At 47.1% G+C, this 18,495-nt stretch overlaps 2 protein-coding genes across 4 annotated transcripts in view; one reads left to right on the top strand and one right to left on the bottom strand.

Annotated features, from left to right (window-relative positions):
- Nucleotides 1-18,495, top strand: part of TBC1D22A (TBC1 domain family member 22A) — a 417,738-nt gene that overhangs the window by 313,237 nt on the left and 86,006 nt on the right. Inside the window, exon 12 of one of the 3 annotated variants that reach the window (XM_050805879.1) lies at nucleotides 10,053-17,430. The exons of the other annotated variants lie outside the window; for them this stretch is intronic. Within the exon in view, the coding sequence (XP_050661836.1) occupies nucleotides 10,053-10,097 (45 nt within the window). The 3' untranslated portion in view covers nucleotides 10,098-17,430. Of the gene's footprint in view, nucleotides 1-10,052; nucleotides 17,431-18,495 lie in introns of those variants that run through there. 3 annotated transcript variants of the gene reach the window in all.
- Nucleotides 1-18,495, bottom strand: part of CERK (ceramide kinase) — a 461,681-nt gene that overhangs the window by 392,841 nt on the left and 50,345 nt on the right. The gene's annotated exons all lie outside the window — the stretch shown is intronic.

Raw genomic sequence — 18,495 nt, 5'->3', positions numbered from 1 at the left:
GACAATTTGTGAACTTGCTGTAAGATACAGTCCCATTGGGTCCAGGGCCCTGATCCATTTAATCACCCCCTCTTTTCCGGGCATTTGCCCCCTCTTTTCCCCCGTTCTGGGGGGCCCCAGATGAGCAGGATTTTGTCCTCATCCTCATCACATTAAACAACCTGCCCTGTCCCAGGCTGGGAAGCCTCTGTTCTGTCTCCACCAGTTTCTACTTGAGAAAACCTTGGCAGCCGAGCAGCCTGTCAGAGTTGAGCCCCAGCCCCCCATGGGCCGGAATCGGGTGTGGGATATTGATACTGGATATCACGGTCGGCAGAAGCTAGCTCTCCAGAGGGCGTGCATTTGCTCCCTCACACCAACAAAGCAAGCGACCTCACACAAAGGCATAGCTCAGTGTGAATTAAGTCTAAGTTATTAAAAGGGTTTCACACGTTTTTATTTCTTGAATATTGAAAAACGGGAATACATATGCAAATGCAGTTTAATCAGCTCCGTTCTGACCTCTCAGCATTCAGCCCGGGCCTGCTTTGTGATCGGGGGGCGTTCCTTCTGGGGCAGGGGACGACGCGGGGGTGCAAAGCCAGGGAGGGCCCCACCCCCATCCTGCCATGTGACCTCCCGCCAGCACTGTCTTTGGTTGAGAGTGACTCCAGTGGCTGGAAGGTTCTAATTGTTCAGCTTTCTTGTCTTTGCCTTTCATGGGCCACTTTATACATCCTTAATATGTGATTCTGTTAGGCACTAGTTAGAGGCTGTGCGGTATCAGAAATGATGACGGCTTGCAGTTTGACTGGCCTAGACTCAGCTCCCGATGCCTCCTGTTTGCTAGCAGAAAGGCCATGGGGTGTCTGACCATGTACAGTGGGGTGATGGTGGCCCCCACCCCGGAGCCAGGCTCAGCCCCCATGTGGTGCAGGCGAGGGCACCCTGTGGCCCCGCGCCTCCCTAGGTCTGTGGCCTTGGTGGGTGGAGTTTCTTTCTCCAATTCTCAGGTCCCTTACTCTAAAGTAGCGCTCATGACAGTGGTGGCGTCTCAGGGCCAGCGTGGACCTCCAACTGGCGTTCTTCATCCTCATCTTGTCCCCTGGCATCCTGGAGTGCAAGCTTAGCTGCTCCCTCCTTGGACTCCACACGATCCGTACCGCTCTCCTCCTGCCTCTGAGAGGTCTGCCCACTGTGGGCTCACACAGCCTGTGAAACGCTTGTGGAAAGCCAGGGAGGTGGAAGTTAGGCCCGGCCATGTCCCGGAGCCCCGTGGGTGGAAGCCAGGCCTCGTCTGGGTGACGGAGAGGACAGCCTGCAGAGAGACTGCAGGGGGTGTGCACCAGGGCACACTGAGCCTGGCCATTGTGGTACAAGGCCCGGGCACCACCAGCCTCGTGCCTGCTGGGAGTTCGGGAATATTTGGGGAGCACTGTGTTGAGGGTGAGCCTGGGTGCCCCTCCAGACACACCTGAGGAGGTGGAGAACGTCAGGAATGGGCTGTCACTCGCATGGAGTATCCGTGTCCTAGAGCTGCCAGGTGCCACATGCTGAGGGCTTGCAGGCCTGAGAGTTCTGGAATTGGGGTATGGGCAGGGCTGTTTCGCTCTGGAAGCTTCGAAGGAGAATCTGCCCTATGCTTCCGCTTCCCACCCCCATGTGTTGCCAGCCATCCTGGGCATTCCTGACTCATGGCAGCCTCACTCCAGTCTCTGCCTCTGTCGCCACGTGGCCTTCTCCCGTTGTGTGGCTGTGTCCACATTTTCCTCTTCCCGCGAGGACACCCATTGTTGGATCAGGGCCATTTTCCTCTTCCCGCGAGGACATACATCATTGGATCAAGGCCCACCTTACTCCAGTGCAACCTCCTCTGAACTGCATCTTCGCATGCCCTGTTTTCCAGTGAGGTCACATTCACAGGAACCACCAGGACTGGGGCTTGGGGGACACAGATCCACTCACCATGGACAGGTCCTCGTGGAGCAGGGCCGATGCGTTGGCGTTGCCGGGGAGCTGCTGCTGGCACCCGTGCTGTCTCTACGGTGGACTGGCCCTCCTCTCCCGCCCAGCAGCGGAACAGGCCAGTGCGGCTGTGTGGTTCCCGGGCAGCGGTGCCGGGCGGTCATGCTGCTCAAAGCTGGGCAGGTTTGTCCGCGGGAGGCCACGTGTGCTTCAGCAAACACAGAATTAGAAAACCAGAATCCCTGTTGTACATCTCTGCAGATTGAGCTGTTCAGCTCAGTGTGGTTAATGTCAGGGAGGATTAAATGGTTCCGTCTGATCCATTTACCCAATGGCATTTTATTTAAGTACAGAGACGGTAGTACATTTTCAGGAAGAAGTTACTCCATTTCTTACTGCTGAGAATGAACTATCATTCAACGTGGCTTTAAGGCCAAGCTGGGCCTGGCCCTGCCCAGCCGTGCTCAGCACTGCCCCCTTGTCCTCCTCAGGGCCTAGCAGGGCTCTGTGGTGACTGTTGCTGTCACCATAACGCAGGACCAGATGATTTAGAAGGAATCCTAGGGGCGTTTAGGTATTCATAAACGCTGAGCACCTCCTGTCTTCTGTCATACTCAGGATCGCCGGCCCATTACGGTGTCAGGAATGTGCTGCTTTTAATTAAATTTCACAAAGAATAAAGGTTAACTCTCCAAGTGTCTTTAATTTCTTCTCTGTAGTTGACAGTCTTTTTGAGAAATGGATTGTACACTTTAATCATTGTCATTATAAAGAGGCAGTTTCTAAAGGATGTATCAAGCTTTTTAAAATTTTTTTATTATTTATTTTATTTTATTTGTTTACTTTTTGAGACAGAGTCTCACTCTGTCACCTAGGCTGGAGTGCAGTGGTGCGATCTTGGCTCACTGCAAACTCCGCCCCCCAGGTTCAAGCGATTATCCTGCCTCAGCCTCCTGAGTAGCTGGGATTACAGGTGCCCGCCATCACGCCCAGCTAATTCTTTTGTATTTTTATTAGAGATGGGCTTTTACCGTGTTAGCCAGGATGGTCTTGATCTCCTGACCTCGTGATCTGCCCACCCTGGCCTCCCAAAGTGCTGGGATTACAAGTGTGAGCCACTGCGCCTGGCCTAAGCCTTTTTTTTTTTTTTTTTTTAAACAACAGGAATCTCAATTATAAATTAAGGTTATTTTGTAGTTCTTTTTGGTTCCTCACTAACATTAGGGAAAAGCGAAGTTCCGAGAGTTGCAATCTCACAGGTAGGCTCTGTGCAGGCGGTAGCCTTTCTCCACGGGGCAGGGCTCAGGACCCTCCCACCAGCCTCCCCTGTGGCTGGACACTCCTGGACCTGCTTCTCTTGGGGGCAGACCTGGCTCCCTGCCTGTCCCCTGCCTGCCCTTGGGGGAGAGTTGAGAAGCAAGTATTATTAAAGATTTTTTTTTTTTTTTTTTTTTTTGCTGTGGGTCTCCACGGAGACTTAGCAGGCCTTTCAGTGGGGACTGGGTTGGTTGGTTGGATTGCGGGAAGACCTGCGGGATCACATCCTCAGTTTTCCCTTCTGATTTGAGGAAGCCACAAAGTTCTAAGGCCTAGAAGCAGCTGGTTTTCAGTGTTGTGTTTTGTTTTGTTTCAAATGAGTGACTTCAGGTCCTTAGGTGAGGAGACGTGGGTTCCACGGCCACTTCGTGAATCCTGCTCTGAGTTCCTCAGCTCCCCCCGTGTCCAGCTGTGCGTGGGGTGGGAAGGAAGGAGGATCTAGGAGAAATGCAGTGTCCCCCTGGGAACACACTGAGTGAGTGGACCTTGGGGACACTGGTGCCCATGCCCAGCAGACAGCTGGACACGTGGATCCAGGAAAAGAGCCCTCCTCTGAGTCACATCGTCCTTTGCGTCATGTGAGATATAGAAAGGCTTGTATTAAACAAGCTGGTGGAAAGAAACACATTTATCAAGGGCCATTAGGGAAGGTGATTGATGTCATCGAAACACTTTGCATTGCAACATGCCAGGAGCATTTTGGGAACTAAGCTGCTGGGACTAGATAAACCAAGGCATATGGGTACGACTCACAGGCACTTCTTAAAAAGCTGACTTTGTTGAAAAGGAAAAGCATCTTAAAATTCACACAAACAATGGCAAAGCCACCTGGTGCTCATGCAGGAGGATGTGCTGCTGCCTGAATCCCGAAGTGGGCGGCACCCATGAGGGGGGTTCTTCGGAATGCTGGTGGCGTGCCGGGACGTACGTGCGGGACTAGAGGGCATATGAGGGGATGCTCGAGTCAGGGGAGGTCGGGCCAAGCTTTGGCCGCCCAAGCGTGCACAGTATATCATGGCTCAGCCCCATGGAAGAGACGCTTCTCTGGAGGGCACCTGTCCCTCTGCATCCCTTCGTGAGGGAGCGAGCACGTACAGAGGGAGGCTGGGAAGCACAGCCTGGCCGTGTGTCCACTCTAAGGTATTCCCATGCAAGGCAAAGCACGGTGTTAACAGAGTGCTGGCCAGCTGTGTCCCACAGTTCCCTGTACCTTGGCACTCAGCAACTCGGGAGGCAGCGCTTGCCCAGGCAGCCAGCCTCTTTGAAACTCATCTGCCTTGGGCATCAAGAAAACCCCAGGCCCCCCATGAACTGTGCTCAACCCCCTGGCATACTTGTATCTCTGCTCTCCTCCCTTGGCCCCTTCCACATCTGTATTTTAATGCAGCTCTAGGGCTGGTGTCTGGATAGGTCATTGCAAATCCTGTCTTGAATGGGGTGTGCCTGTTAAAAAGGTTTGAAACCACACAGACTCTGTTGCCTGTGCCTGGCCTGGTTTGCCTGATACCAGTCCTTTTAAAAGACTCATTTTGGCCAGGTGCGGTGACTCACATCTGTAATCCCAGCACTTTGGGAGGCTGAGACGGATGGATCATTTGAGGTCAGGAGTTCGAGACCACCCTGGCCAACATGGTGAAACCCCATCTCTACTAAAAATACAAAAATTAGTAAAGTGTGGTGCTACGTGCCTATAAACCCAGCTACTCAGGAGGCTGAGGCACGAGAATCACTTGAACCCGGGAGGTGAAGGTTGCAGTGAGCCGAGATGGTGCCACTGCACTCCAGCCTGGGCAACAGAGTAAGACCCTGTCTCTCCTTCCAGGCCTTTAGAGGCAGAAGAGAACCATTGTAAGCTCCAGCACAAGCTCTTTCAGGCATTGTTTGTAGTTTAATAAATCCTGCCTCCTGTATTCATCCTGATAATGAAGGGGCGACTGCTCAGGAGGAAAGCCAGGGTGCACAAAGAGATGGGCATTAGCACACAAAAGGACAGAGGTGGGCCTTCCACCCTTTGCAACGATGCTCCTTGTACATCCACAGAGAACTCCCTTCTGATCTGTGCAACAAGTAAAGGAGGCGCCAGCTCCAAAGATGCCGTGCTCAGAGCGTCTGGGCGTGTCCGCCCCAGGCTTTCCTGTTGAAAGATGCCTTGCTTAGAGCGACTGGGCGTATCCACCACAGGCTGTCCTGTTGAAAGATGCCGTGCTCAGAGCGGCTGGGCGTGTCTGCCCCCGGGCTGTCCTGTTGAAAGATGCCGTGCTCAGAGCATCTGGGCGTGTCTGTCCCGGGCTCTCCTGTTGTGTCGGGCTCAGCAGGGTCGGTGCGAGTGGTGTCAGGAATCAGAACAGGCGGAGATGCCTGGGGCTGGATGCCAAAGCCTCGGGGAGGGACCATCGTCATGTATTTAATAACTTGAAACAGATTAAGACCACGCTTGTGCGCGTACACACACACACACTTGAGCGTGCATACGTGAACTCACAGAACTGTGCTTTGCTCAGTACTTTCCCCGCTGAGCGGCCCTCTTCAGGTGCCTGAAGGCCTCTGGAACACACACTTGTCTGTTGACCATCATCTGTTCATGGACGATGCTTTGAGTGCCTCTTTGAACATTTGGACTCCATGTGTTCTAGTGCTGCATGCTGGACATAACAGACCAGTGAGCACCGTCCCCTGCTCTGGGGGAGCCTTCAATTGGGAGGGGCAGGGAGTAGACATACCTCGACCAGAGTCAGCAAAAGCGCTCGGCACGGAGAGTTAGGGAGAGGGGCTCCGCTGTCTGGCCACGGGCAGTGTCTAGTCACCCGGCTGGTGTTCACTTTTGGAGGCCAGCAGCGGAGATGCTGTGGGCAGAAGTCTGGGTGCCCATGTGGGTGCCAGGCTCCCCACTCTGGCCAGACCCTTCACTGGGGTAGCCACCCGTCCATGGCACCACTGTCAGGGGAGAGGAGCCGTTGCCCCCAGTGCCCTCCCTCCCTCTCTGCCAGCATCATTGGGTGGAAAGCAGGCGTCCTTGACGCTGCTGGCCATCAGGAGAGCCGGTGTCACCAAAGGAAGTCACGTTTCTTTCTCTGAAGTCCGTGTGGCAGTCCCACAGGATGTGAGATGTCAGAAGATGAAGGCAGCTATTCTGGTGTGGACTTTAATGTCGCGACTTGCAGCACCGTAGAGCACCTGCTTTTCGTATAAGATCTTTCTGTGGACCTGAAATAATCCAGAATCATCTCATCAAGTGGAATATGCCATATAATATTTAAATATCTGTAGTTTCTCTAAAACCCTGGGGCCAGAAACTCTAGTGGTTGCTCTATTCATGGATTCATGTTGCAGTAAAATGTGATAATTGATGAATATCTGTGGAAATGGATATGATTGTGTCCTTTTAAATGAGCTAACAATTTCATGCTGAAATCTCAGCAGTGCTATTGTTTAGAATAAAAGGAGACATGCAAATGAGGCCAGGGTGCAGATTGTGGTAGAACAATGCTGGCAGCCTCTTTATTGGACCCATTAATTAATTCCCCATCAGCCAGTTTCCCTGGGAATGAACTGGAAAAATAATTAAAATGATACATGAGGTAAAGAGTTTAGAAATTCAAAAGGTGAAGGCGAGAATTAGTTTAATACGTAATTAGACATATTATTTGTGACTCTACATTTTTTTAAATGTGGTTCACTGAGGCAATAGGTTCCTATTTTTAGTCCTGGATAGTTAATAAATATCATTTGGGACTGTTTTTCAACCACAATGGCTCATAAATTTTCTTAATAACATTAAGTGGCTAATTATATTGTACATTGTTAAAATAACTTCTATTGCAAAATCTAATAATACAACAAAAGTTTGCAAAAGCAAGTTTTTAGAGGAATTCATTTGGCTAAATTTCCAAGTGAGATCTGGCATACATAGACCAAACTGAAAGAGTGTCAGCAGAGTCTGCAGGTTCACATATATTTTTGTTTTAAACACGATCCAGACAATCTCAAAAACCAACTTCGTTTTAGTGTGAGTGGTGCAGATGGAAAGTCGTCCCTCCCAGAGTCCAGACTGAGTGCTGGCTCGATGGCTCTCCGGAGCAGCGGAATCTTAATGGAACGTGCTTCCACTGCCATGTCCTCTCGGTCGGGCCTCGGCTGTAGCCTCAGTGTTGCACATGTCAGGATGGACGAACGTGAGTCTTGGCGTGCAAGTGCATCTGAATTGCACCTCCCTGTCATTGCTGGAGCAAAACCCTGTTGTTCGGATGGAGCGGAGCTGACTCGACGGTTCCAGGCAGTTCCCTGTTGTTTGGATGGAGCGGAGCTGACCTGGTGGTTCCGGGCTGTTCGTGGAAGTTGTTTCTCTTTCCCTGTTATTTTGAGTATACTTAGACGGCCCAATAATTCCATTTCTGCGAACCTAAGAGTATAAACATTTCATAAGATTGTCGAACTTAAAGTGATAGGCCTAGCTGGAAATATTTTACCCCATACCTGTGCTTATTTCTTTTTAATGGGCAACTGAAAAGTAATTTTAGTAACCCACCTCCCATACCACTGGAGAAAAAATACAACCACAGTCATTTCCACGTATTAAGAGTCCACATGCGCCCATCACTGTCATCCACATTCCGCACCTGTTAGCTTGTTTCACCCCCCCAGGAGCTTACGCAGAGCATGGCCAGATACCCACCTTACAGCCTTACAGGTGGATACAGATACCCACCTTACAGCCTGTGCTGCTGTGGCCAAGGAAAAGACGTTTGTGCTTGGGAGGCGTGCAGACGGGTCAGCAGTCAGACCCCCCAGCGGGAGTGACTCTCAGCTGCTCCCTGCCTGTCCTCAGTTGCTTTTTGGTGGAAGTGCAGGCCCCTCTCTCCCCACTGTGCCCTCCCAGCCACCTGAGCCACTGAGCTTCTGCAGCAGCACAAGCCCTTTCAGTCTTCCCAAGTCGTCCCCACTCTGGGGTGGGCGCCCGCTTTTAGGCTCTTTGCTTTTACAGTCAAAGTTAAAACGGGAAACCCTTCCCTCGGGCCAGCGGGAGAGGATCCAGCCCTGCCACTTCCATTCTTTCCTTTTAAATGAGACTCTGTCCATTAATCATCCTGTGGTTTGATCTGTCAATCCAGAAACACTTGCTAATGCTTTATGGCTGTGGTTTGTCGTGCTTCTGGGAAAGAGGAAAAGAAATGAGCCAGTCCTAATAAATAAAAGTTATTTCCTCATTTGAATTTCTGAGTCCTGAGAGTCAATATGATGCAGACATCAATCTTGTTATTCTTGGAGTGGAGAGACAGTTTCTCATTGTGCATCACCCTGGGTTGTGATGATAAAACATGTGGTGTGTTTGGCTGGGCTCAGTCATGGCCTCTCCTGAGACCCGCTGCCTTTTTATATTGCAGATTACACACTTGGCTTAATGTTGGAAGCAGGCCTGTGTTCCCTTGGTCTTTACGAGCATTATTATAGAAAAGTTCATGTTTCTAAGGTGGTTTCGTTTGTCATGAATACTCAGAGATGCAGTTTTCTCAAGCAGCCCTCCGAGTGTGCTCAGAAAGGTGAGGCCCCTGAGGCAGAGGCACGTCCAGGACACTGGTGGGCTTCTCTGGGAATTAGGAGGAAAAAGAGGAGCGGGACAGAGCCTCAAGAGGCTGCCCTCCTGGGGTGCGGGCCAATGGAGGGTGTGGAGCTCCCCAGCTGGCAGGTGGCAGAATTGGGACTGAAGCTCAGTCCCCACTCATCCAGGCCACAGCTTCTCCTTTGGGGCCATTCTGCCTCATTCACCATCTCTCCAGCACCAGGCAGTTGTGTGATTCTTACAATGTGCCTGTCGTGCTTCTGGTCGCAGCGCTCTTGGCTTTGCAGCAGTGCGGTGCCTGGGCCTGCATTGGTGGAAGTGGAGTTTTCCCAGTCTCATCCGTGGAGTGGCCTTCCCCTGAGGGCTTGCCTGGTATGTTTCAGATGGGGGCTCCTGTCTCTCTGTGCCTTGTACGCTTGGCCACACCCTTGTAAGCACCCCTGCCATTTCCCAGGGCCACTGTTGCAAGCACCCAGGGCAGTGCCAGACTTGGCTCTGCATCCCACACCCTGTACAGGGGGGCCTGGCACGCTGGCAGCCTGCTAAGAACTGGACAGGTATGTGGTGGGCACATGGCACCCCGATCTGATTTACTTGGTGTCCTGTCAGGCATACTTGTGAATACCTGCCAGGCCTGTGTGTGGGTGGAGACAGAACCTGCCCTCTGGCCGTCAAGGCTGTGCCTCTTGGCCATACATGTCATGGTCTGGTTCATCATACCTGCCCTGCCTGTCTGCTGAGAGGGCCTGCGTGGAGCCTCTTGCCCAGCTGCAGAGAAGGGTGGGTGACCGGCCCCACACTCCTATATGAAGGATGGATGGCTCTGGGCAGCTTTTTGGTTCTGGGGTCAGATTTGAATGTAAAACTGAAAAGTTCTAAATTTATTAAAGGCTTTCTTTTGGGGTTGGAATATGCAATAGATTTTCTATCCCTCTCAATTCCCTCTTAAAATTTAATACTGCCATAAAAATGATGGATAGCAAATTATTCCAGGAAAAATGATACTGAAAGACTCTTCTAACTGTTGAAGCAGAAGTACAGACTCGGCGAAGAAATAGATGTGACCCAGAAAACTCACGAGGAAAGAGGAAATCGTGTACTTTGTGGAAACCAGATCCACATAATGTTGTTCCAGGCTGTAGAAAGCAACTATTTTTATTCCAGATATTGAAGCACAGAATCTATTTTGTGCCTCTGGCGGTTTTATTAACATAGTAACACTGTGTTTTTCTAGAACTGGGTGAGCAGCCTTCCCTGTTTGGAACACTGCGGAGGGTGACTGAACCCCACAATTGATATCAGAAGGTCTCGTGTGGATGCCTCTTCAGGATGCCTTCCACAGAGCTCTGCCAGCATGCTGAGGCGGCGGGGACAAACCATGAAACCTCATAAATATATACAATGATTGTGTGTGCCCATAAGCATTCCAAATAAAAGTTAAAAAAAACACATAAAACCACAAGGGCTCTGATTGCAGGGTCTAGGACGTCCCCACTCCAACAGTGATGGTAGCAGAAACAAGGCCCGGCAGCCAGACCCCAGGGCAGGCAGCAGGGAGGAAAACAGATTTAAAAATCAGACCGGATGCTCATTTTCTACAGAAGTCTGCGTGTAGTTAATACATGGGCAAACAGCCCTTTATTCCTTAGTAGGCCTTGAAGACACCACCCCATGGGAGCTTTTTAAAAAAGATAGTATTAAAAGACTGATTCAGGCTGGGCACAGTAGCACACACCTGTAATCTCAGCACTTTGGAAGGTGGAGGAGGGCAGATCACTTGAGTCTGGGGGTTTGAGGCCAGCCTGGGCAACATAGCAAGACCTGGTCTCTACAAAAATTAGCCGAGTGTGGTGGCATACACCTCTGGCCTCAGCTGCTCGGGAGGCTGAGGTGGGAGGATCAGTCGGGCCCCGGAGGTTGAGGCTGCAGTGAGCTGTGATCACGCCACTGTACTCTAGCCTGGGCGACATCGAGACCCAGTCTCAAAAACAAAACAGAAAAACACCCCACAAAGCATGTGATTCAGACTTAACATCCCGACTGTTGTTCTTACTCCAAGGCAATGAAGCAGTGATGTGGACGGTGCATGTCCTAGTCCGGAGCGCCTCCCAGGCTAGGAATCCAGGCCAGGTTATGGCTTAAATGGAGACCGATGGAGCTGCTAGCTGAGATCGCCTGCATCGGCCTTTGCAGACTCCCTTGTTTTCCCTAATGTGTGTCAGCACATCTATTAGGAGAACCGAGGGGAAAGGACTGCTTGGTATCAATGATTTCCACTTGGAAATGTCACCATGACAACCCAGGAGGTGCTGGAAGCAGGCATTTTGTTAATTCTGAGTCTTAACCCTTCCCAGGCAACTTCAAAACCTTTTCTCTGGAGAGAAATAGGCTTGTTTAGGGAAGGCGTCTCATTGATCCTCAGCTATATCCACTCAAGTGAATAATGGACGTCTTTGTGCAGGTTTAGAAAAATAGATGCATACAATCTAATATCCCTTCTTTGTACATTTTCACGTGAGATCTTTTGGAGTGCTTTTTGATAGCCAACCCCTCAGGGACCTGGAAATGGCGCTGTCTGAATTCTGTTCTGTCGGTGCTGTGAGGGACAGAAGCTCCGTGTCATCTCGAGAGCCGTCGTACCGCCTTCCTGCCCAGTCGTCTTCGCTGGCACCTCCATTGGCTGTCAAATCAAGTCTGCACACCACAGCCTGGCTGTGAGGGTCCTTTTCATTCAGCCTCATTCGTCAGTGTTCTTGTGAGCATCTACTCTGGGTTAGGCCCAGACCTCCTGGGTTAATCAGATTGAGCAAAGGGGTTTAATAGAGAACCAAAGGGCCAGGCGCAGTGGCTCACGCCTGTAATCCCAGCACTTTGGGGGGCTGAGGCGGGCGGATCACGAGGCCAGGAGATTGAGACTATCCTGGATAACACGGTGAAACCCCGTCTGCGCTAAAAATACAAAAAATTAGCCGGGCATGGCAGCGGGCGCCTGTAGTCCCAGCTACTTGGGAGGCTGAGGCAGAAGAATGGCGTGAACCCAGGAGGTGGAGCTTGCAGTGAGCCGAGATGGCACCACTGCATTCCAGCCTGGGCAACAGAGCGAGACTCTGTCTCAAAAAAAAAAAAAAAAAAAAAAAAAAAAAAAGAGAGAACCAAAGTACTAAACCAGGAGTTTGCGGAGACCTAGATCCCTGCTTTGCTGCTCGTGTGTGTTGGAGGACGCTTTGTAGGGTGCTGAGCTTTCAATATCATATATCACATGATCCTCAGAACTCCCAGAGAGGCTGATAGAGCATCAGAAACAGACTTTCAGCCAGGTGAGGGGGCCCGTGCCTGTAATCCCAGCAACTCAGGAGGCTGAAGTGGTAGGATCACTTGAGGCAGGAGTTCAAGACCATCCTGGGCATATAGCGAAATCCCATCTCTCAGTGTTAAAGGGTGACCACTAAATGAGTAGAAATGGAACATGCAACTTCTAAATTAGTAGAGGGAAAAATGGAGAGGAAGAAAACCTTGATCAATACAATAGAAGACATAAAAAGAGAAGAAATATTTTTAAAACGCAGTAAAAGTAAAAATCCTGAATAAGATATTTTAAATAAATATTGAGATAGTTATTTAAATAAATATAAATGGCCTAAATTTGCCAGTTAAAAGACAGTGATTTTTGAAAACTAAAATCCAACTATGTGGTATTCATGATTGACACATACATATATAAGGACACAGAAAGTTTTGAATTTTATAAATGGAAAGAAATACAATAGGAAAATCATGACTAAAGAAAGTTGCAGTAGCTACACTGATATCAGACAAAATAGGTTTTAAGCCAAAAAGTGTTAGTGTTAGGAGATCTCTACATGATGCTAAAATAAATAAGTCACTAGGGATATATGGCAGTTCTGAATGTATATGCACCTAAGAAGCTTAGCTTTACAGTATATTAAGTAAATGTTGCCGGAATTACAAGGATAGATTGACAAATCCATAATCATTGTGGTAGATTTTATCTTTCCTTTCTCATTAGTTGATAAGCCAACAAACATAAAGTGAGAAGGCATAGAAGATTACAACAGTACAAAAACAAGCTTAATTGAATGGTTGTATATAGAAGTCTGCACCTGAAAACAGAGAATAACATGAAGCATTTGTAAAAATTGAGCACATGGAAGGCCATAGCAAGTCTCAACAAATTCTTCCAGCAAATTGGGGCTGAGTTATATATATATAGATATATATAGATATATATTGAGATATATAGATAGATATAGATATAGATATAGATCTGTTTTACCATGGTGCATTTAAAATAGAAACCGGTAATGCAAAGAGAACAGCAATACCAAATCCCCTGCATTTGGAAATTTTAAAATGCACTTTTTAAATAATTGAACCGTGTTTTGGTAGGTGATTAGGTATTTATTAAAGAGATCTGGCGGACTGGAGTCTTGCAGGCCAGGGAAACTATGTGAGGATAGGTTTATCTCCTGCATTTCCTTCCACTAGTTCTTCGTCCCATTTTTCATGTTCATTCTCCTCCCTGACCTCTATTATTGGTCTCCCCATTTGTGTTAGTTCAATTTGCTTTGACTGCATGTAACAGGTGGGGGAAAATAACAACAACAACAAAAACAAGTTAAAACAGAATATCATCTCCCTGTCACAGAGTAGAGTGTAGACGTAGGCATCTGTGGCACTGTAAGATCATTGGTGGCACACATCCTGATGCTCTGATCTTCTTAATGTGCTACCTCATAGTCCATAAGGGCAGCTTGAGTTCCAGCCATCATGTCAGTATCCCAGCTAGCAGGAAAGACGAAGTGGTAAAGAAGGGCATCATGCCTCCTTTACTGAAGGATGCCTCCTGATTATTGCCTGTACTTCTGCCTACGTATTATTGGCTAAAACATAATCACATGACCGGACTTAGCTGAAAAGGAGATTGGGCACATGACCACTTGTTCCTGGTGCCAATGGCCCAGCTAAAAATTGCGGAATCTCTTATTGAAGAAGGGGAGAATGAGTATTTGGGTTGGAAGCTGGCACACTTGGCCACATCATTCCACTGGCCATTCCCCCAACTCTCTGTGTGCATTCATCACTCTTGTACATACTATCTCTTCTGCCTAGACATCTTTTCCTCTTTCCCTGGTGAGTGTGGACTCTTTCTGGTGACTCAGTCTTCACCAGTATGTGAGTTCCAGGTTGGGATATGAGTTACTTGTGGCTAAGGGCAGTTTGTCCCTTTAACCTGTGATCCCAAGTTGCTGTGGCTCGAGTTGTCTGCAGTGCTTACCTTTCCCCAAGGCCTGGCAGCAGAGCCCTCCCACCTATTGGAAGTGGTTTCTTATTGCTTCTGTTCCTCTGTGGGGTCTGAAAGGTCTTTGTTCAAGTTCCAGCTCTATGCCTGGCGATCTGTAGTTACACATTGAGTATTTATGGTGCTCTTTTTATGTGTCTGTTGTAAGGAGCCCAGCAGTGAGGTGCTCACACCCCAGTGAGCAGTGAGACAAGTGAAGAGACAGTTACACTGCAGGGCGCTGAAGGCTGTGGTGGCAGAAGGACGGGACCATGGGAGCAGGTGGCAGGGCCATTTGGCTTAGTCTAGGGGGTCAGAGAAGGCTTTCTGGGATAAAGCTCATTTTGTGGCTTCTTTTCCTGAACCTGTGTCTTCATTTTTAAAATGGGATAGGGGCCGGGCGTGGTGGCTCACACCTGTAATCCCAGCACTCTGGGAGGCCGAGGCAGGTGAATCACAAGGTCAAGAGATCGAGACCATGGTGAAAGCCCCTCTCTACTAAAAATACAAAAAATTAGCTGGGTGAGGTGGCGGGTGCCTGTAGTTCCAGCTACTGGGGAGGCTGAGGCAGGAGAATGGTATGAACCTGGGAGGCGGAGCTTGCAGTGAGCCGAGATCGCGCCACTGCACTGCAGCCCGGAGGACAGAGCGAGACTCCGTCTCAAAAAAAAAAAAAAAAAAAAGAATAGGAATGCCTGTGCGCCATGATTTGTAAAGGTTAAAAGAATTTGCACAGAACTTGGCCCACAGTATGTAGTCAGTACCTCACAGTTTTCTTTTTTGCACTCTTTCCTGGAATGGTTGTCTCAGTATTGCCTTGCCTTGCCCAGCAGCATCTTGTCTTTAGCACTTGAAATTTACAGTACAGTAAAAGAACGTGGCCATACATGCCCATCTGTTATAGCAGTGCTCTGGATCTCCATGCCAGGCCCATCCACAGAGTCACTCTCTTTGATCCCCCCGGACACCCTCAAGGGAGTAGAAGGTGTGATTTCAGGTTTTGTGGATGAGCAGGCTATCACTTGGTAAAAGTATGTGGCAGTGCCGTGGCGCTCGCTCCTCTTCCCTCTGCCCTTGGTCTTTGTGTCACCTCTCTCCCTGGATGGACGTGAGTATCTTTCAATCTGTACTGTAAGAGTTTTGCTTTTAAAATAAACATAGAAAAAGGGTGGGAATTGCAACCATGTATGCTAGTGTGGCCCCCTCCCTGGAGAGCTGAGGCAGGTGAGAATGGCTGGCATGGAAGAGCTCCGTGTCCCTGCTCCCTTACCTGTAAGGCATTGCTGGTGGTAAGATTCACTTCATGAGACCATTGCAAGGAATAAACCAAATGGAATAGTGAATGTCAAGTGCTTAGCACAGTTGTGGCACGCAGTACCGTGTCACAGGTCAGAGCCGTAGCGTGTAGTTGCTATTAGTGTGATTCTTACCATTGAGGTCTAGGGAACCTACCACCCCATATGCAATCCGTTTGCTGCACCCCTTTTTGATGATCATCCAGCATCTGCTGCATTACCTGTGGTGACAGTGAACCCACTACTCACAAGGCAGCCTCTTCCATTATTAATTGGTTCTAGTTAAGACGGCTTTCCTTACATTCATGTAAAGTCTGTCATATGGTAGGAATGCTCCCACGGGGATTGGTTTTGTCCTCACGAGCTGCTGTAGTAGGATAGAGAGTATTGGGGTGGAAAGGCTCACAGAAGGACACGGACCGATTCCATCAGTTTACAGAGCTCTCAGCTACAGTGTCCTCAACTGTGCAGAGCTTCTCTCTTTGCCCTCTCTAAACACTCTGTATATGTACAAACAAGAGAGCTCTACTTTACATGGCTTGGAGCTTGTTACCATTGAGTCGGTAAGTGAGAGTGTAGGGCAGACTTTTTTTTTTTTTTGGAGACAAGGTCTTACTCTGTTGCCCAGGCTGGAGTGCAGTGGCACGATCTCGGCTCACTGCAACCTCTGCCTCCCGGGTTCAAGCAATTCTGCTACCTCAGCCTCCCTAGTAACTGGGATTACAGGCACCTGCCACCACACCCAGCTAAGTTTTGTATTTTAATAGAGATGGAGTTTCACCATGTTGGCCAGGCTCGTCTTGAACTCCTGACCTCAGGTGATCCACCTGCCTTGGCTTCGCAAAGTGCTGGGATTACAGGCGTGAGCCACCGTGCCCAGCTGGGACAGACATCTTGATAAAGAAAAATTGAAGTTTCATTTCTAGTAGGTTGGTGAAATAGCCACCTTCCCCTGGAAAAGAAATAAAAATGCTAGAAAATAGCATTTATAATAGCACAGGGAAGGGGTAAATGGAAGTAAACTCTTGTAAGGTTCTTATATTTAAGTGGTACAAAATAACTGAAGATAAATTCAGATGAGGTAAGGATGTGTTCTATAAACCCTAGAGCAACCACTAGCAAAATAAAACATGGGTGTAAAATCCTAGTAGGCAAGATAAAATGGAGTACTGCAAGACTTTGATTGATCCAAAAGAGGGCTGGAAGTGTAGAAAAAAAGAGGAGCCCAGACGAGAACATCAAAAGCAATAGCAAGATAGTAGACTTACACTTAATCATATCAACAGTTATATTAGATGTAAATGGATTAAATACTTCAATTAAAAGACAGGTTGTAAGAGTGAATAGACAAGCAAGATCCAACTATATGCTGTTTGCAGATGAAGCACTTCAAATATAATGACACAGTTAGGAAAAATGATTTAAAAAATATGTATCATGCAAATACTAGTCAGTAGAAGGCTGGCTACATTAATGTCAGATTAGGGAGACTGCAAGACATACTTTGGCATACTACCACAGCTAGAGAAGGATTTTTTTCTTTTCAATGAAAGGTCTGTTAATCAAAAATGTATAAACTACCCTAAATGTGTTAGCAGGACATCTAATTACTTGAAGCACAAATGGACAGACTTGAAGGGAGTAGATAAACTAGTTATAACCAGAGACTTTGACTTTTGTTTCTCAGTCATTGATGGCATAAATAGACCAAAAATCAGTAAAAGTATATTTGATTTAAATAAAATTATGAAGTAATTTGCTTGATCTCATTGACATTTATAGAATACTACACTCAACAATGGCAGATACCCAGTGACATTCTTTGCAAGTACTCAGTAACAAGTCACCGTGATTTACTGGCTATAAGACAAGTCTGAAGGTTTTAAAGGATCGAAGTTATATGGAATATGTTATCTGACTCTAGTAGAATTAAGTTAGAAATTAACGAGAAAGATAAAAATCTCAAAATTTTTGAAAATTAAGCAGCATGCTTTTGAATAATCCTTGATTTAAAGAAGTCGAAGGGAAAAGAGAATTTTTTTTTTTTTTTTTTTTGAGACGGAGTCTCGCTCTGTCGCCCAGGCTGGAGTGCAGTGGCGCTATCTTGGCTCACTGCAAGCTCCGCCTCCCGGGTTTATGCCATTCTCCTGCCTCAGCCTCCCGAGTAGCTGGGACTACAGGCGCCCGCCACCTCGCCCGGCTAATTTTTTTGTATTTTTAGTAGAGACGGGGTTTCATTGTGTTAGCCAGGATGGTCTCGATCTCCTGACCTCGTGATCCGCCCGTCTCGGCCTCCCAAAGTGCTGGGATTACAGGCTTGAGCCACCGCACCCGGCCGAGAATTTTTTTTTTAACTGAATGGATTATGAAAATGTAACCTTTGAATTTGTGGGTTATAGCTAAAGCAGTGCTTGGGGAGCTAACCATATACCTGTTAAAAAAAAGTATATATATAATATATATAATTATATGTAGTATATATAGTATATATAATTTATATATAGTTTATATAGTTTTTATATATATATAAAACTCATATATATTTTTATATAAATAAATAGTATTTATACTTATAATATTATTTATTATGTTATAATATATAAAACATGTAAAATAATATATAAATATATAATATATAATATAATTATATATAATTATATTATTATATTAAATAAATAATATAAATAAATAAATATATAAATATATAGTTTTTTATATATATAGATCTCTGGGATCACAGAGATTTATATATAAACTATATATAAATAATATATAAATTATATATACTATATAAAAAATTTATAAAAACATGTAGTTTATATGTAAATAATATATATTATATATAGTACATATATTCTATATAATATATAATTTATATATAGTATTTATATATTATATATTATTTCATATATATAATTATATATATATGAGAGAATGAAAAGAAGAAGGACTCAAAGTCAGGAGTTTTAGTTTTCACCTTCAGAAGCTAGTAAAAGAAGGGGAAATTAAACCCAAAGGAAGTAGGGGGAAGGAAATGAAAATTAAAAGAGCAGAAATCAGTGAAATAGAAAATGGGCAAGCAG

The sequence above is a fragment of the Macaca thibetana genome, chromosome 10, assembly GCF_024542745.1.
Source record: "Macaca thibetana thibetana isolate TM-01 chromosome 10, ASM2454274v1, whole genome shotgun sequence".
Lineage (NCBI taxonomy): Eukaryota > Metazoa > Chordata > Mammalia > Primates > Cercopithecidae > Macaca > Macaca thibetana.
The sequence above is the reverse complement of the archived record's forward strand: the minus strand, read 5'-3'. Positions and strand labels throughout refer to the sequence as shown.